This window comes from Narcine bancroftii, chromosome 4, assembly GCF_036971445.1.
Source record: "Narcine bancroftii isolate sNarBan1 chromosome 4, sNarBan1.hap1, whole genome shotgun sequence".
Lineage (NCBI taxonomy): Eukaryota > Metazoa > Chordata > Chondrichthyes > Torpediniformes > Narcinidae > Narcine > Narcine bancroftii.
The window spans coordinates 98,702,681-98,728,969 of NC_091472.1; the positions used below are offsets into that span (position 1 = coordinate 98,702,681).

Consider the following 26,289-nt stretch of genomic DNA (forward strand, 5'->3'; position numbering starts at 1 on the left):
TGCTGCAGCAAAACGGGCCAATCCAAACCAATCAAAGCCTGAAGGGGCAAGGGTTATGCCTGACAGTCACATGGCAGCCAATGTCTGCCTGGCCATATAAAAGAGAGCAGCCAGTTCATTAAATTCAGTGGCAACTGCACTCCTTGTGTGTGTCTTATTTCCAAGCTAGAACATTGAGACACACTACAGCCCTTAAAATCACACTTGCTAACATCGCTGAAGCAAAGATGGCAGCAAGAGCATCCACACTCTCACTGTTTAAACAGTCATTGTATGGGTCCCAGTCTGTGCCTGAAGAGGTGACTTCAGCTTCTCGTCAGTATCCCATAACAAATCATTTTCCATCCCATCAACAGCACAAGAGATACTGCACTTTTTAAACGATTTTATCACAGTCTCTACTTTAACCTTGTCACATGCCTTGAGCATGAAGTTAAACAGTATATTAAGTGATGCAGCAGGCATTGCCCCGCCTTTTGTAGATGACTTTTCTGCACTTGATATCCATGTATTCCATTCCTCGCCTTCATGGTCTTTGAATAGTTTGTTTCAGCTGACATCGAGAGGTTGCAATAGAGACGTCAAACCACCCGGGATAACCGCCATGTAAGTATTATGTAGTACTAATCTACTTTTAGTGTTCAGTTAAGTGGCTATGAAATGTATTCATTCTTTGCATAAACCCCCTGGCTGTCTGTTCTACACATTGTCTATCCATAGTTTTACACCATTTTCATCCATCCATCCTTTTTCATGAAAATGTACAAAAATACCTGCAGGGAATTTCATTTTCGGTTTAATTTTGTGTTTGAAGATTACCATGGGTGTAACTTTGTCCCTTTGGCCATGCACAAGAACGCCATAGTAAATCTGATCCTTTTGTGTGGCCTGTACTTCTGGTTTGCAGTTTTAACACCTTTCCATTTCACTGTTCTAGTGCCCATCATGTCGAAATTCATGGCGGTTTGGTCCATGTTTCCAATATTTGCCAATGCAAACTAGTGTTTCTCCTGGTTCTGTATAATAAACTAGTGAAAATTTACAACTAATGATCAAGATCTTTTGGTAGTTTCTGCAATCTTCGGGTTTTTTTGTGTAATACCAGATTTTTCATGTTCATAAAACGATTGCAAGTCGACTGTAGCCTCAAACTCATCACTGAGGTCTGGTTGTGACTTGGCCCACTGCAGTGCAAATGTTCTTATTTTCACAAGATCACAAGATAAAGGAACAGAAGCAGGCCACTAGGCCCATGACTCTACACTAAGCTGAATTATGCTCACACCTAGTTCCAATTACCAGCCTTTTCCCCTTATCCCTTGATACCTTTACTAATGAGATACTTCTCCATTTCCTGTTTAAATACTCCCAGTGATCTGACCTCCACTGCTTTGTGCAGTAGTGAGTTCCACTGATCCACAACCCTCTACCTAAACAAGTTCTTCCTCCTTTCTGTTTTAATTGGATAACTTCTAATTTTAAGACTATGACCCCTTGTCCTTGATTCACCCATCAAGAGATACATCGACATTCACTCTGTCAAAACCTTTCAATATTCAAAATATCTCTATGAGATTCCCCCCTCATTCTCCTATACTCCATTGAGTACAATCCTAGAGCTGCCAAACATTCCCCATACTCCAGCCCCGCATCCCAGGAATCATCCTGATAAATTTCCTCTGCACCCTTTCCAACAGCATCATATCTCTTCTAAGAAAGGAGGCCCAAAATTGGACACAGTACTCTAAATGGGTCTCACCAGTGCCCCATAGTCTCATTAACACCTCTCTACTCTTAAACACTATACCTCTTACTGCCTTCACTACCAATCCCACCTTGGCATTAACTTTTAGATTTCTCTGCACGAGAACGCCCAGGTCTCTTTGTACCTCCGAGGATTGAATTTTCTCCCCTTCCAGATCAATCTCTGCCTGTTTATTTCCGCTGCCAAAATGTAGAACTGATCACTTTTCAACATTGTACTTCATCTGCCATATTTTTGCCCAGTCTCCCAATCTTATGGTTTCCCAATTTTATGGTTTCTTCATTAGTTCCTGCTCCACCACCTATCTTAGGGCCATCTGCAAATTTGGCCACAAAATCATTCCTTTCCTAATCCAAATCATTAATATAAATTGTAAACACCAGCGGCCCCAAGACTGACCACTGCGGAACACCGCTTGTAACAGGCAGCCATCCTGAACAGGATCCCTTAATTTCAACCCTTTGCTTTCTGCCTATCAGCCAATTTTCTATCCAGTCTAATAGCATCCCTGTAATTCCACGGACCTTCATCTTATTTATCAGCCTAGCATGCGGCACCTTATCGAAAGCCTTTTGAAAATCCTAATGTATAACATCCACAGCCTCCCCTTTGTCTCTCCTACCTGAAATTTCTTCAAAAAAACTTTTAATAGGTTGGTCAGGTATGATCTACCCTTTAAAAAAACCAAGCTGACTAGGACCTATCCTGTCTTGCATTTCCAAGTATTTCATAACTTCATCCTTGAGGATTGACTCTAATATCTTCCCCACAACCGACGTCAGATTTATAGTTCACCTTTTTTCTGCCTCCCACCTTTCTTGAACAACGGAACCATATTCGCAACTTTCCAATCCCCTGGAACCACGCCAGAGACTAATGATTTCTGGAAGATTTCCACCAATGAATCTACAATCTCCAAAGCCACCTCTTTCAAAACCTGCGCGTATACTTCATCCACCCTGGGAGATTTTTCTGTCTTTAATCCATTCAATTTACCAAGCACAATTTCTCTAATAATCTTAACTGTATCCAAATCTACTCCCTGAAGCTTTTGTCTGTCAGGGATATTACTAATGTAATCCACCACAAATACTAACGTAAAATATTGATTTAATTCTTCTGCCATATTTTTGTAACCTATTATAATTCCTCAGCATCGTTTTCTATTGGTCCTATGTCAACACTTGTCTCTTTTTTTCTTAGATATTTTTTAAAACTCTTAGTATTTTTTAAACATTATTTGCCAATCTCCTTTCATAACTCATCTTTCCTTAGGACTATTTATTTCTGTAAATTTCTAAAGGACTCCCAGTCCTCTGATTTCCACTAGTTTTAGCTTCCTTGTATACCCTTCCCTTCTTTTGTTAGCCACATAGGTACCATATTTCCTTTGACTAATTTCCTTTTCCTCTATCCTGTACGCCTTTTATTATTGGTACAGGGAATCGAGAGTGTGTTTGAAAGTCCCTGCCTGTGAAGTGTGTACGTGTGCGGAAGAGTGTAGAAGATAGGTGGCCACTGGTATCTGAGTCCAACCTGGGCCCAATGTTAATGTCTATATAGTTGTTTATTGTAGTTAATTAACATTTGGCGTCTTCCCCAATTTGTCTCCCATGTGCTCAATAAAGTTACCTTGATTATAACACTTGTGTCCAGACTCGTCTCTTTGAACCCATCAAACTGATACTTTCCAAACACAACAGCAATTCTGCTAGAGAGGGTGGTGAAGAAGGCCTTTGGTACACTTGCCTCATCAGTTAGGTCATTGAAGACAGGTGCAGGGATGTCATGTACAAGACATTGATGATATTGCACTTGGAGTATTGTGCGAGGTTTTGGTCACCAAGCTATTTACTGTATATAATATTTTTTTAATTTATGGGTTTCTGGGATTGTTCAACAGATTCACTGCCTACAAGAAGCCGTTTCACAGCCTGGCAGTTGTTTTTTTAATGCTCCTGTCCCTCTTCCTTGAAGGTGGTGTCTCAAAGAAACTGCAGACTGGATGGTAAGTATTCTCAATGATTCTCTGAGCCCTCTTTAAGCACCGTCCCTGTAGATATCATTGATAGAGGTAAGGAGACCTATGTGATATCAGCAGTTTTAATCACCCTCCGTACTAACCTCCAACCTGATGCTTTGCAGCTACCATACCAAACTATGATGAGCCAGCCAGGACATTCTGAATTGTGCTCCGGTAGAATGTTGTTAGGATGGTGGCTGATAGCCTTGACTCCTTAGGCACAACTGCACCTTTCTGACTAATGTGGAGATGTTGTGGGTCTCTGTAAGATCATTCATTGTTGACGATGAGGCCAGCTACCATTGTGTCATCTGCAAACAGTCATGAGTTAGCAGCGGGCTGAGAATGCAGCTCTGAGGTACATCAGTGCTCAGTGTGATAGGTCTTGAGGTTTTGCTGCCAATCCAGAGAGACTGTGGTCTTACAATCATGAACTCCAGGATCCAATTGCCGAGAAGGGTTCTGAGCCCCAGTGGGGACAGTTTATCCATCAGCCTCTGAGGAAGATTTTGTGGAACACTGAGCTGAAGTTGATGGTGGTTCAGGACCGAGAGAAGGGTCAAAGTACCCAGACATATTACAGGGTCTCTGGATCATTTCGGGTCCATTGTTAAGATGAGAAGGGTACAGAGAAGATTCAAGAATATTATTGAGTCTGGTAGGTTTGAATTATAACCATAGCCTGGGACTCTTTCCCTGAAGCATAGGAGGCTAAGGGAATTCTTACGAATGGAAATTTATAAGATCATAAATAAAGTAAATAAACATAGCCTTTTTCCTAGGATAGAATCCAAAACTGGATAACATAGATTTAAGTAGAGAGGAGAAAATTTTAAAAAGGACTTGAGGGCCACCATCTTTACTCAGAGATAGTGGGCATATGCAATGAGCTAAGACAATTGTAATGCTCAAAATCCGTCTCGACAGGTACATGGATAGGAAAGGTTAGGATAAACACAGACAAATGGTATTAGTGTAGTTGACATGGACTTGTTGGGCCAAAGGGGCTGTTTCCACGTTGTAGAGCTTTTGGACTCTGCCCTGGTTTGACTGACCAAAACTCAACACTTCACACGTGTCAGTGTTAAATTCCATTTGCCACTCCTTGGCCCAATTTCCCAACTGATCCAGATTCTGTTGTATCCATTCCTCCATGTTTTATTCATGTTAATACTTGTAAAATATCTTAATCATGTTAAATACATTGTTAATATAGATGACAAACAATAGTGGATCCCACACCAACCCCTGTGGCACACCACAGGTCTCCAATCAGAAAAGCAACCCTCCATCACTACCCTCTGAATTCTTCCACTGAGCCAGTTTTGAATCCAATTAGCCCATTTACCTTGGATCCTCATATGATCTAACCTTCCAGACAGGGCTGCAATGTGGAGTGATGCCAAAGGCCTTGCTAAAGCCCATATATAGTGTCCATCACCCTACCCTTCTCTTGGTCACCTCTTGAAAAGAACTCTTTTCTGATGCACGAGATGCTCTCTCCCAGACATAAACCATGCTGACTGCTTTTAACCAGTCCCTGCCAATTCAAATGCTGTCCCTCAGAACCTCTCCAGCAATTTTCTCATCACTGATCTCAGACTCAATGGGACTTTGGCCTTCATTGCTAGAGGAATTGAACTTAAGACCAAGGATGTTTCGCTCCATCTGTAGAGTACTGGTAATGCTTAACCCTGCTACGCTTTTTTAAATTATGGCAGTAGTGCTACAAATGATGCCAAAGATCAAGAAAATACATCTCCATACACCACTGCTAGCTTCCCACAAAGTTTGAGGATATCAGGCTCTTGGGATTTTTCAACTTAATTCACTCCAAGAACATGAACATAAGAAATAAGAGCAGGAGTAGGCCATCTGGACAGCTCCACCTTGCAGTATCACTGATCTGGCAGTGGACTCGGCTTAATTTACCTTCCTGTTCCCCATAATCCTTCATTCTCTCCCAATCTATCTATCTATGTTTTGAACACACTGGAGGGTTGCTTTTCTGATTGGAGACCTATCAGGTGCATCAGATGAGATTGAAAAAGGAGCAGGTGAATCTCTGCTTCACTGAGAAGAGCTGTTTGGTACCTGTGGTATCAGGGCAGGAGTTAACCCTTCAGCATTGGCAGGGGAAAATCCCTGAGAAAAGAGAGGGATGGATGGGGGCTGAATCAGGGAATCATAGAGAGCGCGGTCACTCAGAAAGCCAAAAAAAAAGTATGGGGAGGGGAAGATGCGAGATCACATTGTAGCTGGCAAAAATGTCAAAAAGTTTTTTTAGGTGAAAGGTAAACTCAACCTCTGATCTGTCTGAGAGGATGCAGGGTGAGAGCAGAGGTAAAGGGAATGGAGGAGATACTGATAAGGGGATAATCGACCACATCGGGGGAAGCCATATTTATGGGAAAAGGACATTTCAGGTGGCCTGAAGTGAGAGGATTCATCTTGAAAGCAGACATGGTAAAGATGGAAAAAGTGAAATGGATTGCACGCTTATAACACACAGGTAGGAAGAGATGTGATCTTGGTAGCTGTGAGAGTTAGTGGGATTATAGTGAATGGCAGTGGTTGTCTCCTGAGAATGAAACAGAGAGATTCAGAAAGGGGAGAAAAGTGTCAGAAATGGTCCAAGTGAATTTATGGGCAGGGTAGAATCCTGCAGTTATGTTAATAATTTAGTAATTTAAACAAATCTGTAAACAAAATCAATTCACTGAAGGTTTTCATGTGGCATATATTTTACTTGAAAACTTCCAATTGTTCATTGATCATAAGTAAAAACACAATTCTGGAGAAACTCAAAAGGTCAGTGACTTTTATGTAGCAAACCGTGTAGGCTTGCAGCATAGATTGCTCCACAAAGAGGCAGACGTAGCTGGGACCCGTGCAGAAACCCAAGGCTATTCCTTTGACTTGGAGGAAGGTAGTGGTGGAAGTATGGGGGTTGGAAGTGTAACGGGATTGGGCATCCATCATGAAAATGAGACAGTCCAGTTCGGGGAATCTGAAATCATTGAAGAGAGAGAGGCATGAGAGATATTGCAGATGTAGGTGGGGAGGGATTGGACAAGGGGAGAAAATATAATCAAGGTAAGATGAAACTAAGGTGGGGCAAGAGCAAGCAGAAACAATGGGTCTGCCTGGATGGTTAGGTTTGTGTACCTTTAGTAAAAGGAGGAAACAGTAATGTGGGAAGGGGAGACAATGAGCTTGGAGGCCAGGGAAGGAAAGGACCAGAAGTGATGAGGTTGAAGATGGTTTTGGAAACAGTGGCTTGATGAGCAGTAGTGGGGTCCTATGGAAGGAGAAGGTCGGCGAAGGTATCTGAGAGCTGTTCTCTGACCTCAGCAAGGTAGAGGTTAGTGCACCAGACCACAACAGCACTATCCTTGCCTGCGGATTTGATAGTGAGGTTGGAATTGTTGCAGAGAGAGTGGAGGGCAAAGCATTCAGAGGAGATAGAGTACGGGAGGGGAGTCGTGAAGTTGAGATGGTTGATGTCTTGGCAGCAATTGAAAAAGATCCAGAGCAGGCAGCTGGCCAGGATGAGGTGTCCAAGAGGAAGAAGGGGTCTTGGGTGGGTGGGTGGGGAGTAGAGTCAGGGTCGTGGAAGTAGGCCCCAAGATGGAGGCAATGGAAGAAAAATTCAACATCATGGTGTGCGCAGAACTCAAAATTTTAGTAATTCTTATAACCAGAATTGTGTAATTATTTGAGCTACGCCGTAAATCTGAGTTGTTTGCCTGAGAACCAAGTTAAACATGAATATTCAAAGTCAATGTCTGCTGTGTTTTATTATGTGTCACATAGAATTGGCAACAGTCACCATCAATTATTATTCATGTAACTTCAGGGGGTGAAATACCTGTCCATTCACATCTTCCCTTTCCAACTTCCAGCGATACAAATGGAGTTTCCAGGTGAATCAATTCATTTGGATAACCTCTGATCCACTGAACTGCATTCAATTTTTTTTAATGTGGTCCCTTCCCCATTGGAGAAACCAATTGGGTGATCAATATGTAGTGCATCTGTGCTCAATCCTCAGGAGTTTCCCATTGCACAGAACATTACCTGCAACTGGAACTGTCTATCAATCTCCCACTCAGACTTGTCTTTACCCTCTACTGTCTGTACAATGAGACCCAACACAAGCCCAAGGAACATCCATTCATCTTCCATCTGTGCAGTAAATTCTCCAATTTTACGTGATTCTATTTAAAATTTTTTTAATTTATAGATAGAGCACGGTAACAGGTCCTTCTGTGCCACCCAAATCCACCAACTAACCTACAAATTCCATACTTTTTATGGAGAGTGGGAGGAAACTAGAGCACCTGGAGGAATCCCATGCGGCCTTGAGGAGAACACAAATTCCTTACAGAGATTGCTGCATGACTGTCAAAGCATTAGACTAACTGATAAACTTTTCTCCTGCAACAAATCGACTTATTTTTGTTCATTCTCCATATGTAATTTTGCTTATTTCTGTTTGTTTAACCTGACAGACTGATCGCAAAACAACAATCTTCCAACTACCATATTAAGGCTTTTAAAGAGGAAAGTCTGAAGACACTGGGGTTGCAGTGCAAAAAATACACAAAAGTGCTGGAGAAACTCAGCAGGTCACATCACATCTATAGGAAGTAAAGGGTAATCGCTTCGGGCATGAGTTCTTTGGCAAGGTAAGCGTCTGAATAAAAAAGTGGGGGTGGGGTGGGGGGGAATAGAGAGAGAGAGGTAGGGAGAGCAGTACAGGCCAACAGGTCATGTGGAAAAAGGTGAGAGGGTAGAAGAGAAAAAGCCGCGAAGTAATGGGGAGGGGTTTGCTCTATGAATGGAGAGAGAAGGGAAGAGGGTGTGGAGCTGGAAGAAAGGACACAGAAAGGTAAGAAAAAAGATTCAGAGGAGGGATTAATGGAAATTGGATGTTAATGCCATCTGGTTGGGGAGTGCCCAGACATAAAATTAAGTGTACCTCCAAATTGCAGATTGCCTCAGTTTGATAGTGTAGGAATTAAATGTGGAATTGAAATGGTTGGCCTCTAGGAGGTCCTTGTTATTGCATCAGACAGATCGAAGGTGTTCAATGAGTCATCCAGTCTCTCGGATGTAGAGGAAGCCACAATAAGAGCAGTGGAAGCAGTTATGACCACTGCAGATTCACAGGTGAAATGTTGCTTCACTTGAAGGACTAGTGGCAGTCTGGAATGGTGGTGAGGTATGGGTCTAAGTGTAGCATTTCTTGTGGTCACAAGGGTAGGTACTAAGGCAATTGGTGGGAAGGGCTGAGTGGATGAGGGGGGAGCAGTCCGTGGAGAGAGAAGGGAAAGCCATGTCTGGGATGTGATACATTATATGTGGATGATATATGTTGAATGTGAAGGGTGGTAAGTGACAACAAGGGGAATCCTGTTTTTGTTTTGTTGCGTCTTGGGGTGGAGGCAGATGTGCATGAACTAGAGTTTATTGTAGTTAGAGGGCAAGCCATGTTTTCTGAAGAAAGAGAACATCTTGGATGTTCTGGAATGGAAGACCTCATCCTCGGAGCAGATGCAACTAAGGTGGAGGAATTGAGAGAAAATTTCCATTAAATCCCTTGGCAGAACCATATCAGAACTTTCAAAATGGAATTCTGTAAGCAGGAAAAGAATTCTTCAGAACTTTCAGAAAGAGCAAAAGAACAGAACAAAGCAATTATTGTGCAGAGAGCCAGAGCTGATTCTGGGCTCAACACTGTCTCCCATTCCACAAAAAAACCTCAGGCAAGTTTACAAATTCCATTGAGCCAAGCCCTTTACAAAAGCACTCAATTGATTTTTTTTGTTTAAAAAAGCATAATGTAGATCTTACTTGCTGAATATTTTTTAATGTTTTGAAGATTTAAACATTATCCTTAACAGTGCAAACTGTGTTGAATAACAATGAGTGACAACAGGACTACCCACTGCTCTGAAATTAGTTGAGGTCATTTCATGGCAGCGTTGAGTCTCTCTCCAACATTTTCCCAGTTGATTACATTCCAGATAGCTTTCAGATATTCACCCCTTACGTTCTTGTACTGTAGATAGTAGGCATGCTCCCATACATCAATTCCAAGCAGGGGATTTAGACCTGAAACACAAACTTACCAGTTAGTCCCTTTGTATTGTCAATTTATTATTTTTTTTTAATTGTGATTTTCATTTTTTTAAAAATTGGAATTGAGAGACATTCAGGACCAGATGGCAAATTGAGTCCAGTGACTCTCTATTAACCATGTCGGCCTTTCAATTCCGCACTGGTTCACTTGAACAACTCCACTAGCTCAATCCTCTCGCTCTCCGCCAATATCCCTCCAACCCCCTCACCTCCATGTACACATCCAAACTTCTCTTAAATGACAGAAGGGACCCTGCCGCAATTATCTCATTCAGAAGAACATTCCATTCTGCCACCACTCTGAGTGAAGAAGCATCCTCTAATATTTCTCCTAAAGTTTTGCCCTCTTACCTTTAACTTCTTATGGAATCTTTATAATTGGGATACATTTCTATGAACCAGCTGTTTGACTTGGTGGGCAAGTCTATTAGCCCTACATTTCATACACCTTTGTTTGTATTACCACTCATAGTCCCCTTTAACCCATCAACTGGATAAGGCTGGGCACCTATTGTCTATTGTCCATGGCCATACTAGCCTCATCTTAAAGATTGTTAATTTAAAAAAAATTACAACATAGCAGAATAAATTTCCAGCCACTGAAACCCATGCTGCCCAATTAACTAACAATCCTGCTTGGTTTTGAGGGTGGGAGGAAACCTGAGTAACCCAGTCATGGGGAGAGCATACAAACTCCTTAAAGAGATCACCAGTTTCAAACCCAGGTTGCTGCCGTTGTAATGGCATCATGCTACTCATCATTACCCTTATCTGCACCTTAAAACCTTTTTCCAGTTCAGGCCAAAATCTTCCAACCTAACTATTCCATTTGCAATTTCTGTTAACCCATCACACCAAACCCCCTCACTGCTATCCTTACCGACAACACATTCCAATCGCATCCCACAACCTTTATCCAAATGCTCTACCCTTCTGATGAGTGCCTGAAATTGTGACCCACCATCCACTATCCCCAACCACTTGCTCTACAGACACTCTGCCTTTCCTCCATTTCCTACAGTACAACATCAGCTACCTCAACTTTATCCAATACACACCCCCTTGCCCCACATCTCCCTTACATCTTCCCCTGATCTCTCAGGGATGCAGCCTCCCCCCTCCCTGCACTCTATGTTTATAAACTCCCTCCTCCTTTTCCTACAAACCCTCTTCTCCATCTTGTTTGCCAACCACTCCCCCCTCCCCTTGCACCACAAGTCTTCCTTCCCCTCCTTCTCTCCATGCCCTACCTTCCTCATGCTGTTTGTGTCCACTCCCTTCTCTTGCCTCTTGGCCAATCTTCTCTATTTCTTTTATCCTTGCCCTCCCCATCGCCTCCATACCAACCATACATTCTTCCTTTCAGTCCAATTTGTCTCTTGCCCCTCTCTACAATGATCTATAAAATTGACTGTTATGTTGACTTAACATTTCAATGCCCTTTTCGCACATTTTTGTCCACAATATTCTGTGTTCTGCAACACTGGAGCTCACTGTTGACAGAGGCATTTCAAGTACAGCAAAATATCTGAGATTTACTGCATGTCCAAGACTAACTTGGACAATTGTTTAGACACTCCCAATTTAAACTGGGCATGGATTCACAGAGCATAATTTAGCAATGAAAACAGTAATAAAGACAGGTAATATTGGAAATACTCAGCAGGTCAGACAGCATTTGTGGAGTTCTGATGAAAGATCACTGACGAGAAATCTTAATGCTGTTTCAAAGAGGGCAGAAAGGAAGAGGATAGAATCACTAAAGGGCCACAAAAGGAAATGTATGTTTGGAGCCAGAGGAATTAGGCATAGGGGTAAAATGAGAATTTTGAATTAATATTCACCGAGGTAAAGGACATGGAGATCAAGGAGGGTTTGCTGATATTCTGGGGCATTTCAATATCAAGGAAGAGGTGTTAGGTCTTTGAAGACCATGAAGGTGATTGTCCCCAGAATCTGATATAATCTATTGCAGCTTATTGACAGTGGGGGAAAAAATTATTGCTCGAATCCTCTTTAGCCACACAATACACAATCTTGCTGTTTCGTTTAAGAACAGCAATTGAGATGAACAAAGAAATTATAGGCTGGTGAGCCTTACATCAGTGGTAAGAAAATTATTGAGAAAGATTCTTAGAAATTAGAATTTACACCTATTTGGATAAACAGTTTATTAAAGATAATCAGCATGAATTTGTCTTATGGTTATATTTTTTGAAGAGATATGAAGATGATTGATGAGGGTAGGGAAGTGGATGTTGCATACATGGAGCTCACAAAACATAGAACATTATAGCAAGTGCAGGCCCTTCAGACCTCAATATGAATCTACTCAACAAACTAAGCCTCCCCTATCTCACACCAATAACTCTTTATTTTTCCTGCATTCTTGCGCCCAAGAGTCTTTTTAAATGTCCCTATTGTACTAGCAATCACCACCACCCTTGGCAATGGATTCCAGGCACCAACTACTCTGTGTAAAAAAAAAAAGCTTATTCCTGACATTTCCTCTAAACATTCCTCCCCTCACTTCTGTTTGCTACTCTCACTCCAGGAAAAGATGCTGAATGTCCACCCTATCTATGCCTCTCATAATCTTGCAGATCTCTATTAAGTCCCCTCTCAACCTTCTACGCTCTAAAAAGAAAAGCCTGAACTCTGTTAACCTTGCCTTGCCTCATAAAACACTTACTCCAATCCAGGCAACATCCTGATAAATCTCCTCTGCATCCTCTCCACTGCTTTTCACATCCTTCCTGTGATGAGGTGGCCAATATTCCAAGTGTGATCTATCCAGAGTTTTATAGAGCTACATTATTACTTCACAACTTGAACTTAATTCTCTGACGAATGAAGGCCAGCATTTACTACGCAATCAACCTGCATGGCAACCTTGAGAGATCTATGGATTTGGACCCCAAGATCCCTCTGTTCCTCCACACTGTTCAAAATCCTGCAATTCCCCATGGTCAGCTGACAAAAGTGATCTACAAAAACTTGTGGATTGAATTAAAAGTAGGCAAGGGATTCAGAAGGATACAAACCAGTTGGAAATATGGGCCGAGAAATGGCTGATGGCCTTTATCTGGACATGAGTGAGATGTTGCATTTGGCAACGTCAAATGAAAGAGGAAAGCATACAGTTCCTGGCAAGACCCTTAACAACACTGATGTGCAGAGGAATCCAGGAGTCCCAAGTTCATAGCTACATGCAAGTAGCAATACAACTAAATAGAGTGGTAAAGAAGGTAGTTAGCATACTTACCTTCAATGGTTGGAGCATTTAATTTATAAGGATGTAGCAGCTTTGGTTCACCAAAATGTTCCCAGGATTAGGGAGTATTAGCTATGAGAAGTGGTTTGGACAAACTTGGAGCATCAGAATTTTTTTTCTGAGGATAAAAAATGTCAAACACTGGAAAACATACATTTTAGGAGAAGGAGAAAGAAATTAGAACATTAGAGCAGTACATACCATTCAGTTCACGAAGCTGTGCCAACCTATAAAAAGTGTTCCTATCTCACAACCATAATCCTCTGTTTCTTTCATCAATGCGTATAATAGTCTTATGAAGATTTCTATTGCACCAGGCTCCACCACCATCCCAACTATGCATTCCAGGCACCTACCACTCACTCTGTGTATAAAACTACTACCTCTGACCTTCCCCCAAAACTTTCCTCCACTCACCTTAAACAGATAACCTCTGGCTACTGTTGTCCAGGGAAAAGGGTGCTGGCTGTCCTTTTTTGTAGTGGCCCGTGCACAAAGATGCGGACCAGCCCACAAAATGGCCAATGAATGCTGCTGGACTTGGGGATAACACTGGCCGTCGTCCCAGGTGAACTGGGGCAGGAACGCCATCCAATCCCAGGCCAGCGCTCCGATGATGCAGGGCTCGACGTCAGCACCTGGGGCCCATACAAGGCCAGTGGAATAAACCAATCTCAACTTCAAGGCTTTGGTGTGCATGTTGTTCTTCTCCACAGTCATATAGCATGAACACTACAGCTTCACGCTTATCCAGACTGAGCTCCATCTGCCATTTCTCATGGGAAGACCACAGTCAGTACGAATTGGAAACAACATCTACTCCTCGCTGATTATCAACACAGGTGCACCCCAAGGATGCATGCTTAGCTCACTCATTATACTCCAATGAATGTGTGGCCATGCATAATTCCAATGCTAGATACAAATTTGCCAGTGACACCACAGCTGTTGGCAGAATCACAAACAACAAAGAACTGTACAGGAGGGAGATGGATCAGCTTGTTGAATGGAGAAACAACCACAACCTTGAGCTCAACGTTATCAAAATCAAGGAGATGATTGTGGACTTCAGAAGCAAGTCAGGGGAACACGGCCCAGTCCTTATCAAGGGCTCAGTAGTGGAGAGAGTTAAGAACTTCAAATTCCTGGGCGTCAACATCTCTGAGGATCTGTCCTCCATGTTGATGCAATCACAAAGAAGGCTCGCCAGCAGCTACACTTTTGTGAGGTGTCTGAGGAGATTTGGTACGTCACCAAAAACTCTCAAACTTCTACAGGTGTACCGAGGAGAGCATTCTGACTGGTTGCATCACTACCTGGTATGGAGGTGCCAACTCTCAGGACAAGAATAAACTCCAGAGGGTTGTTAACTCAGCCTGTGACATCACAGGCACCAGACTTCACTCCATCGAGGACATCGACGTGGGGCAGTGACTTAAAAGAGCAGCCTCTATCCTCAAAAACCCCCACCACCCAGGCCATGCTCTCTTCACTCGGGGAAAAAGGTACAGGAGCCAAAAGACAAGCACTCAACAGCACAAGGACAGCTTCTTCCTGCTGCCATCAGATTCCAGGATAATCAATGAAACAAAGACACTGCCTTACTTTTCTTGCACTACTTTTTAAAAAAATATAAAGTAATGTTGTTAGATGGTTATAATGTGAATGTTTGCTCTATGATGGTGCCCCAAAACACCAAAGTTCATAACAATCTTTGGCTTGGCTTCGCGGACGAAGATTTATGGAGGGGGTAAAAAGTCCACGTCAGCTGCAGGCTCGTTTGTGGCTGACCAGTCCGATGCGGGACAGGCAGACACGATTGCAGCGGTTGCAAGGGAAAATTGGTTGGTTGGGTTTGTCTGCCCAACTCTGTATCCTGTCTATATACTGTGACAATCTAAGACAACCACAACACCCATCTATCCACAACACCTCCAACTTTTGTATCACCTACCTCTTCACTTCATTCAAGTTCAAGGGAGTTGTATGGTACAGTTTTGTTTTACACCAAGAGTAGAGGTGCCCAGAATGGGCTGCCAAGGGTAGAGGTGAAAGTAGATACAATAATAGCTTTAGACAGACACATAAACAAGCAGGGAATGAAAGGATATAAACCATTTACAGGCAGATGGAATCAAGGACCCCCCACCAGCCAGGCCATACACTTTTCACATTGCTATCATCAGGATAAAAGTCCAGGAGCCTGAAGACGAGCACCCAGTGGCACAGGGACAGCTTCTTCCCCTCTGCCATCAGATTTCTGAATGGACAATGAACCACAAACACTACCTCACATTTTCTTATTTTCCTGCACTATTTGTTTTTGAAATGTTATATATACCAATGTTTACACTGTAATGTTGCCACAAAACAATTTTCTGACAATAAATTCTGACTCTAGTTTAAATTTGCATCATAGTTGAAACAGTCATGGTGTGTAACAGGGCATATTCCTGTATTGTACTGTTCTAAGTTTATTTCCAATTTCTTTCCAATTTCCAACAACTGCAGTTTTATGCTTTGACAAACCTGTTGTTCCTTGGAGTGGGTCTTGATTGGGACAGGCTGCAAGCTGCATCCTTCCCGAGTTCTTGTTGTATCCCAGCCATCCCCATCCTGAGCCTTGAACACCCAATGAAATTGCAGTCATCATTTCCTTAAGTTTCTCAAAGGAACCAAAGTCTCGTTTGATCATTTCCATTAGAGCTCCTGTATAAACAATAATACGTAGTTAGGAATCATTCACCAATTCAAATCAGACCAATGTAGTTTTTCATGAAAGAATTTTCAAGACCACAACTCTATTATTACAGAAAGAGAATATTTCTTGGTCACTCTTGGATTTAATCGCAGTTTATAAGCAGTACATTTCTCCAATGCGAGCCTAACATCAAACAAAGAGAAGGCACACACTGCAGATTCACATTGCAGAATGTACATAATAATAAAGAAATCCACATAATTACTCTTTGATAAATTGCGCCACTCTGCTGATTAGATTCGCGAGGCAAAGGTGGTGTTGAGTAAATAGCTGACCCTCAAATACTTTGCACTGAATAACAAATGCAGCCCATTATTTCAAATTTCAAGGGATCAACAGGGGTCCTGATGTGTGCTTTCGTTCTGGAAGTCTGCCCATGTAAATGGGAGGTGCATTCTGACAGCAAGAAGCGTCAGCCAATTTTGAAGTGCAGAATTGATACTTTGGGTAATGAATGAATATTAATGATTTAGAGGAGGGTGTGCTTAACTGGGTAAGCAAATATGCGGATGATACGAAAATAGAGGGAGTGGTGGATAGTGAGGTAGGTTTTCTTGGATTACAGAAGGATTTGGTTAATTTGGAAGAGTGGCAGATGGAATTCAATGTAGACAAGTGCAAGGTGCTGCATTTTGGTAAAAATAACCAGAATAGGACATATGCAATTAAGGGGAGGGAATTGAGGCACGCAGAGGAGCAGAGGTACCTGGGGGTTATGGTACAGAGTTCACTGAAGGTGGATTCCCATATAGAAAGGGTGGTTAAGAAGGCATATGGTATGCTGGCCTTCATAAATCATAGTATAGAGTATAGGAGCTGGGAGGTGATGCTACAGCTGTTTAAGGCATTGGTGAGGCCAGGTTTGGAGTACTGTGCTCAGTTCTGGTCTCCAAATTATAGAAAGGATATAGATAAGGTGGAGAAGGTGCAGAGAAGGCTTACAACGATGTTGCCTGGCTTACAGCATCTGGATTACAGGGAGAGATGAAGGAGACTGGGACTTTATTCATTGGAACGTAGATGACTAAGAGGGGACTTGATAGAGGTATTTAAAATTATGAAAGGAATAGATAGACTAGATATAAACAGACTCTTTCCCCTGAGGGCAGGGGGAGGTTGGAACAAGAGGCCATGAGTTAAGGGTAAGGGGGCAACACTTTAGGAGAAATATTAGAGGTGGCTTTTTCACTCAGCGAGTGGTGGCAGAATGGAATGAACTTTCAAATGAGATGTTGCACCAGGGTCCCTTCTGTCATTTAAGAGAAGGTTGGATGAGTACATGGAGGTGAGGGGGTTGGAGGGTTATGGGCGGAGAGTGGGAGGGTTGAACTAGTGGAGTTGTTCTAGTGAACCGGTGCGGACTCTGCACCGTAAATGGTTATATGTTATATTGTTATATTTATGTGTGTAATAGTCTATACCATGCAAGGACTACCCCTTATTTTCTGGTATTTTCCATATATTGTGTGTAAAAATCGACACCCCCAAACCCCACACTTTTGGCCTCACGCGCCCACTCACTGCTGTTCCCGACCATAGACCATCACCGTGGCCACTTGCCCATCCAAGCTCTTGACGCACAGACTGCAGATCCTCACCATGGCCGCTCGCCCATCCAAGCTCTCGGTGCCCCGACCACAGACCCTTGCCTCAGATGCCCACCCATCTAAGCTCCTGATGTCCCGATCACAGAGTTACCTCCTGGTCCTGGCTGCCCACCCATCCAAGTTCCTGTAGACCTTCACCTTGGCTGCTGCCCATCCGTGTACCCAACAACCCAATCACGGACCCTTGCCTCAGCCACCTGCCTATCCATCTGAATTCCCGATGCCCCACCATGGACTCTTGCCTAGGCCCCAGCTGCCTACCCATCCGAGCTCCCAATGTCCCAAATGCGGACTTACCACCCAGACCCAGCCACCGCCCATCTGAGCTCTCAATGCCACAAATGACACAGGTACTTACCGCAATCAAAACTAGTATGTGTGTAATCGTCAATCTCCTAAATTTTACCTTAAAAATTGGCCCACAAAATTTGTCTATTACACACCTATAAATGGTAGATGTCTCGGAATATGAGACAAAGGAAATGGTCTTAGACACTAAACAAACACTTCAACACAAATTTCTGAACTGGAGAAAGAATTGCCATGAAAATACGGGAGCAATAAAATATGGACAACTCTCCTATTTAGGCTCAGGAATAGAAAACAATCTTATCACACATAATTATTGCAGTGTAATAAGATTGTTTTCTATTCCTGAGCCTGGATAATCCCCATGCAATAAGGGAAGATTAGACTAGAAGTACGATTAAACCAACTGGAAAAATTTTGGATTACAGACCATTAAGCGAGGGTTTGCTCATCTTGCCCAAAAAGTTATGGATGCTTTCAGATGGTAAATATGTCAGAGGAAAATAATAGTATTGCTGTAAAGAATACTTATTTTATACTTGGTTTTGCAGTATTGTACTTAAAAACGTATTTATTAATACATTAATTTATGTGCAATGTGTTGTCTTTAGTTACTTGAGCATAAGTATTTTAAATTTAGTGATAAACTTCAAACCTACCAACAGGCTCTCCTCCACCACTTGGAGACAGATTGGTCCAGAAGATAGAGTGGTTAACATGACCACCACCATTAAATCTCAATGCAGGCTGCAAAGCAATCTGACCTGTGACATCACCTGAAATAGATTAACTGTTAATAAGATCAATTCATTTTACAAAGTTATTCTATGTATGAGAATGAATGAAATAAATGCACTAGCACATCTTTCCTCAGTGACTTCCCCTTCCCGGACATTGGTGATCTTTCCCCTCCTTACTTTCTTTGTATGAATTCTTCATTAGACTTTAGCTAATCGAATAGCCTGATATTACTATTTTTTCTGGATATCTGGATTTTGCCTTTATAATGTTGGAAAAATTATCAAAATATGCAACAATGCCCAGCATTTTCAGATTATTTACAAAGAAAGAGGAAACATTATTTCTGGATTCCCATGTATGGGGTCTCTTAAAATTGCAGTCAGTGTTACAATTCAATGTATGATTATCATGTTAATAAGATATCAATAAGATTGAAATTGTAGATAAAAAATTGACAAATTGCTCTCCACTTGAGGAACTTAGTTACAGAGAAAGGTTAACTGGCTTGGGACTTTATTCTCTGGAGTACCAGAGAATAATGGGAGATTTGATGGAGGTATACAAAATTATGAGGGATATAGATAAATACATACAGGCTTTTAACCACTGATGTTAAATACATTTTTAAAATAAAATTTAGACATGTAGCATGGTAACAAGCCCTCCCAACCCACAAGCCAATGCCACCCAAATACACCAATTAATCTACGAACCCTGTAGGTTTTTGGAGGGCGAGAGGAAACCTGAGTACCTGGAGATAACTCAGACAGGTAAGGGGAGAATGTACAAATTCCTTAGGCACCACTGGATTGGAACCTGAATTGTTAGCGCTGTTATAGTGTTGTGCTAGCCATTTGGTGAGACAAGAACTGGAGGACAGGACCTTCAGGGTGTGATCTCAGGATTGCTACCTGTGCCAACCTGCTAGTGAGGTTAGAAAAAGGACGATAATGCAGCTTAACACGTGGATCATTGGGCTTTCTTCGGGTGAGACCTGTTCCGACAGGACAGTTTGCATCTGAACTGAAGGAGGGTCTAATATCCTTGCGGAAAGGTTTGCTTGTGCTGCTCCGGGTGTGGGGTTTAAACTAGATTTGCAGGGGGATGGGAACCAGAGTAGATGAGGGAATGGAGGAGGAAAAAGATGAAGATTGCATGTATCGTCAGAAGTCAAAGGGTTGTACTTCGTGGAAATGTTCTCAGGTGCATCTATTTCAATGCAAGAAGTGTTGTAGGAAATCCAGACAAGCTTAGAGAACGGATTGGCAGGTGGGATTATGACAGGGTAGCTAGTAGTGAAATTAGGTGGCAGGACAGGCAGCTCAATGATCTGTACTTCCATTGTTTCAGACGTGATATAGTGGGAGGGATGAAACAAGGAGGAGTGGCATTGCTCATCAGGGAAAATATCATCAGGACAGACCAGAAGGCTCATCTACTATATGGATGGCACTGAGGAACAGGAAAGTGTGACCACACTCCTGGGGTTTGTATTATAGACCGCATAATAGTCAGCAGAAAATGGAGGAACAAATCTGTCGAGAGATAGCAGACAGCTGCAGAAAACATAGGTTGTGATAGTAGAAGATTTTAACTTTACACATTGATTGGGACTCCCATACTGTAAAAGGGCTGGATGGCTTGGAGTTTGGCAAATATGTTCAGGAAAAATTTTTAAATCAATATGTAGAGGTACCAACTAGAGAGAGTGCAATTCTGGACTCCTATTAGGGAACGAGACAGGACAGGTGATAGAAGTAGGTGTAGGGGAACATTTTGGGTCCAGTGATCATAATGCCATTAATTTCCAGTTAATTATGGAGAAGGAAAGGTCTGGGCCTCTGGTTGAGGTTCTAAATTGGAGAAAGGCCAACTTTGAGAAAATGAGAAAGGATCTAGAAAGTATGCATTGGGATGTTGTTTTCTGGCAAGGATGTGATGGGTACAATGTGGAAAACCTTCAAAGGTGAAATTTTGAGAGTACAGTGTTTGAATCTTCCCATCAGGATTAAAGGCAAAGTTAGCAGGCATAGGGAAACTTGGTTTTTGATGGATATTCAGAATGTGGTTCAGAAGAAGAAAGAGGTATGTGGCAGGTATAGGCAATACAGAGCAAATAATGTACTGAGGAGTACAAAAAATACCAGAAAAAAATTTGAAAAAGAAATTTGGAAGGTCAAAAATAGACATGAGGTTCCTTTGGCAAACAATGTGAAGGAAAATCCTAAGGATTTCTAAAGGCATATTAAGAGCATAAGGACAGTAAGGGAAGATCAGAGTGATTGGCTATGTATGGAGCCAAAAATGATGAGGGAGATCTTAACTAGGTTTTTTTGCATCAGTATTTACTCAGGAAATTGGCAAAAGAATCTTGAAGTGAGGAAAACAAGCAGCGAGGTCATGGAATCTATACAGGTTAAAGAGGAGGATTTGGTGTCTTGAAGCAAACAAGGGTGGATAAATCCCCAGGATCTGACAAGATATCCTCTTGAACCCTGAGGGAGGCTAGTGTAGAAATTGCAGGGGCTCTGGCAAATATTTATAATGTCCTTATCCACATGTGTGGTGCCGGAGGATTGGAGTGTAGCTCACGTTCTTCCAGTGTTTAAAAAAGGCTCCTAAAGGAACCCAGGAAATTATAGGCCAGTAAGCCTGACGTCAGGTTTGGAAGATGTTATTCAAGTATTTTGAGAACCAGGAACTGATTAGGGATAGGTAACATAGCTTGGTATGTGATAAGTCTTGTTTAACCAACCTTGTAGAGTTTTTCAAGAAGGTTATCAGGAAAGTTAACAAAGGTAAGGCTGTGGATGTAGTCTGCATGGACTTTAGTAAGGCTTTTGATGAAGTCCCACATGGGAAGTTAGTCAGGAAAGCTCAGATGCTTGGTATTCATGGTCAAGTAGTAATCTGGATTTGATATTGGCTTTTTTTGGGAGAAGCCAGACAGAGGTAGGGGATGATTGCTGGGGACCTGTGACTAGTGTGCCTCAGGGATCAGAGCTGGGACCATTGTTGTTTGTCATCTCTAACAATGATCTGGATGATAATGTGGTACATTGGATAAGAAAATTTGCAGATGACAAAGATTGGAGGTGTTGTGGACAGCAAAGAAAGGCTTTCAAAGCTTGCAAAGGTATCTGGACCAGCTGGAAAAATGCGCTGAAAAATGACAGATGGTAATTAATTCAGACAAGTATTATATTAAATTAAACTAATTTATCCTTCCAAAATGCAACAACTTTGGAAGGATAAACCAAGGTAAGACACACACAGTAAATTGTAGGCACTGAGGAGTGCGGTAGAACAGAGGGGTCTGGGAATACAGATATATATCTCCTTGAAAGTGGCATCAATGGTAAATAGGGTTGCAAAGAGAGCTTTTGGCATATTGGCCTTCATAAATCAGTGTTGAGTATAGGAGTTGGGATGCTATGGTAAAGTTGTACAAGTCAAGTTTATTGTCATCTGATCGTACAAGTACAACCTAACGAAACAGCGTTCTCCAGTCCTCAATGCAAAAGCGTGCAGACACACAACCAGACATAACACACATACACACAAATAATAGATATGCAGGACAAGTAATATAAAAGCAAACAAACAAGCAAACAAATAAATAAATATTGTTGTGTACAGATGAGAGTCTCAGATGGTTAGTGTGAGCAGTTTCTTTGGTTGTTCAGCATTCTCACTACCAGTGGGAAGAAGCCTGGTGGTGCTGGCTCTAATATTCCTGTAAATCTTCCCCAACAGGAGCAGAAAGATGCTGTGGGCAGGGTGGAAGGGGTCCTCCATGATTTTGCTCACCCTCTTAAGACAACATTGATGGCGGGGGGGGGAGGGTGGAAAACGCATGGAGTGACTCCAGTGATCCTTTCTGCCACTTTTATGGTCCTGTGGTTTGACCGCCGATCCATTTCTCTGCAGCAGCTGTACCACAATGCAATGCAGCCAGCCAGGATGCTCTCCATAGAGCTCCTATAGAAGGTTGACATAATGGTGGCTGGTAGCCTTGTCCGCTTCAGTCTTCTCAGAAAGTGCAGTCACTGTTGCGCCTTCCTGACAAGTGAGGAGATGTTGAGTATCCATGATAGGTCACTAGTTAAGTGAATTCCAAGGAACTTGGTGCTCTCCACTCTCGCTACTGCAAAGTCATTAATGTGTAGTGAAGGGTGGTCGTCCTGGTCCTCCTGAAGTCCACAATTGTCTCTTTTGTCTCATCCATGTTGAGATTCAGGCTGTTACTCGCACCATTTCACGAGATTTTCCACCTCTTCTCTGTAGAGTGACTCATCCTTGTTGCTGATGAGGCCAAATCCAGTTGTGTTATCTGCAAACGATGACACTGCTGCAGCTGGATCTGGCGATGCAGTCGTGGGTCAGTAGCTTGAACAGAAGAGGGCTGAGCACTCAGTCCTGAGGTGCATCAGTGCTCAGCAAGATGGTGCAGCTATGCGGGGGGCTAATTCATCAGGGGAATACAGAATTTTCTTTGGCGTCACCCTTTTCTTCTCATCAAACCGTGCATAGAAGGTGTTTAGTCTGTCCGGAAGGGAGGCATCAATGTCCTTAATTCACAGGGTTGACTTGTGATCCGTAATAGTCTTGATCCCTTGCCACGTGCACCTCTTGTCACTGGTGTTGCACAGCTGTCTGTGGATCTTCTGTGTGTGCTCTCACTTTGTCTTCCTGATTGCATAGTAGAGTTTGGTCTTGGCTGATCTTAGTGCCATCCTATCACCTATCCTGAGGCAGCATCATGAGTTCTGAGAAGGGCCTGGACCTCTGCATCCATCCGTGGTTTCTGGTTAGCCCTGGTTGTGAAGCATTTGATCTTAGTGACAACCTCAATTCACTTGCTGATGTAGCCAATCACTGAGCTCATGTACTCTATGTTTACATGGCCATTGTAGGTTGCTGCTGCCTCCCTGAAACAGCTCCAGTCTGTGGTCTCAAAGCAGTCTTGCAATGCTGCTATGTATCATCCCCTCCCCCAACCATCCTGATCTCCCTCCAAAATGACCTAGTATGCTTTGCCACCAGTCTGTACGCTGTACGCTGGGGTTAGGAGGACAGACAAGTGATCCGAGTAACAAAGGTGGGGGCGAGGTGCAGCCTTGAACACACCAGGGACGTTGGTGTACACCTGCAAGTTGGTGGCAAAGTTCACATGCTGTTGAAACTGTGGTCAGACAGTTTTCAGGTTGACGTGATTGAAAATGGCAGCAACAATCATGGCACCAACGAGGTGGGAAGTCTGGGCTTCGCAAATGGGACCATAAAGCTCCTTCAAGGCTTCACCCTCATTTGCTGAAGGCAGAACGTTGACTGTGGCAATCAGCGTGGCCAAGAATTACCTGGGCAGGTAGCAGGGTCTGCATTTCACCAGGAGGTATTCTATTTCTGCTGAGCAGGTCTTCACAACACAGACATTGATGCCCCAGTTTTCAATGATGTAAATGCACAGTCCCCCTCCACAAGCAGAAGTGTCTCTGTCTGCCCTAAAGGAGATAAGGCCATTCAGCTGGATTGTTGAGTCTAGAATGGTGTCCCAAATCCACATTTCTGTAATCACCAGAGTACAGCAGCCCCACAGTTCTCTCTGGTTCAGATGCAGCCTCAGGTAATCCATTTTCTTCTCCAGCGATCTTGCATTTGAGAGTAAGATCATCAGGAGCATGGATCTGAAGGGGTTAACCCTCAGTCTAACCCTGATGATGTCCTGTTTTCCACACTTCTGCCTTTTCCAGCAGTCTCTGGTGGCCTTTCCTGCATCTGGCTCTGCAGATTGCAATAGTCTGTGTTCCCTGCTTCAATAGGGAATCATACCGATCTGATCCACTAATCTGAAAGTCTGGTTTGTGTTTTATATTTTGATTAGAGTTTTGACAAGAGTCTCCCGATCGTAGATACAACTTAGTAGTTTGGGGATATCACCATTGTGAGGAACTCAAATGGCCACTGCAACCTCATGCACGCCATCTGCATTTCTGCATAAGCCGCCAGTGAGGCCATATTTGGAGTATTGTGTGTAATTTTAGTCACCTAACTACAGAAAAGATATTCAATAAGATTGAAAGAGTACAGAGAAGATTTACTAGGATTTTGTCCAGACTTCAGGAACTGAGTTACAGGGTTAAGTTATTCTTTACTTTTACAGTTAAAGGTTAAATAGGTTAGGACTTTATTCCATGGAGTGTAGAAGAATGAGTGGAGATTTGAAAGAGGTATTTAAAATTATGAGGAGGATAGACAGAGTAAATGTAGATGGGCTTTTTCAACTGAGGGTAAGTAAGATGCAAACTAGAAGACATGGGTTAAGGGTGAAAGGGGAAATATTTGGGGAAACATTAGGGGGAACTTCTTCACACAGAGAGTGGTGAGAGTGTGGAACATGCTGCCAGCTAAATTAGAAAATGCGGGCTCAATTTTAGCATTTAAGAAAAATTTGGTCAGGTACATGGATAGGAGGGGAATGGACTAGGACCAGGTCAGTGGAACAAGGGAGAATAATAGTTCACCACAGACCAGAAGGGCAGAAGGGGCCTCTTTCTGTGTTGTAATGTCCTATGCTTCTATGGGTTTCAGGTAAAAGGTGCAATATTTAAATGGACCATTAGGGGCAACTTCTTCACAGAGAGAATGTGAAATGAGTTGCCATCTGAAGTGGTGAATATGGAGTCGATTTTGACATTTAAGAAATATTTCCATAGTTCCATGGATGAGAGAGGTATGGAGAATTATGGTCTGGGTGCAGATCAATGGGACTAATCAAAATAATAGTTCAACACAGACAAGATAGGCTGAAGGGCCTGTTTCTGAGCTGTAGTGTTTTATGGTTCTAAAAGGAATGTACTGCTGCACCAAGATTCTTCCTTGCTGAACCAACCAGGTACACAAGATACACGACTATTAGTCAAAAATAAATTACCACAATGTGCCAAGACAGAAAAAGAAACAATAAATAAAGGATAGATCATAAATATTTACATTTGTGGTTAGTTCAAGATTTTTTTTAAAAAAAACATTTCAGTAGCGTAGACAGATCTTTTGGTGGCTTCAGAGTAATTTGTGATTAGGGTAGAAAGGGGAGGTTCAAGAGCCTGATTGTTGATGGGCAAAAACTGTTCTTGAACCTAGAGGATGCCTTCTTCCTGAAGGGATCAGCCTTGTATTATTTATCTGGAATTGAACACTAACTTCTTGCATACTTTGCATCCAAGCCACCAAAAGATAAAACAGGATTGCAAACTGAAAAGTCTGCTGATAAAATTACACTTCCCAATAAAAACACACCCTGTGACAGATAGGACAAGCAGCCCTCTACAAGCTAACACTATTTCAGTCCCACCAATCCAAGTTTGAATCCACCGCAGTCTGTAAGGAGTTATATTGTTCTCCCAATGACCATGTGGGTTTCCTCTGGGTGCTCCAGTTTCCTCCCACGTTCCAAAGACTTTCGGGATTAGTAGGTTAATAAGTCACAATAGTGCAATTGGGTGGCACATGCTCATGGACCAGAAGGCATTGTTAGTCTTAAAATTTAAGAAATACTAAACAGCACTGTATGGGGCAGCAGAGAGACACGGTGTTCCTACAGCCACTGTCTCATAGCTTCAGTGGTTCAGGTTCAGTTCTGACCTCAAATACTATCCGGGT

General features: G+C 42.5%; 1 protein-coding gene across 1 annotated transcript in view; it reads right to left on the reverse strand.

Annotated features, from left to right (window-relative positions):
* Positions 1-9,643: 9,643 nt before the first annotated feature.
* Positions 9,644-26,289, reverse strand: part of sod2 (superoxide dismutase 2, mitochondrial) — a 37,949-nt gene continuing 21,303 nt past the window's right edge. The window contains exons 3-5 of the mRNA XM_069932162.1: positions 18,546-18,662; positions 15,739-15,918; positions 9,644-9,908 (exon numbers count right to left, since the gene is read on the reverse strand). Coding sequence (XP_069788263.1) covers positions 9,763-9,908; positions 15,739-15,918; positions 18,546-18,662 — 443 coding nt within the window. The 3' untranslated portion in view covers positions 9,644-9,762. The remainder of the gene's footprint in view (positions 9,909-15,738; positions 15,919-18,545; positions 18,663-26,289) is intronic.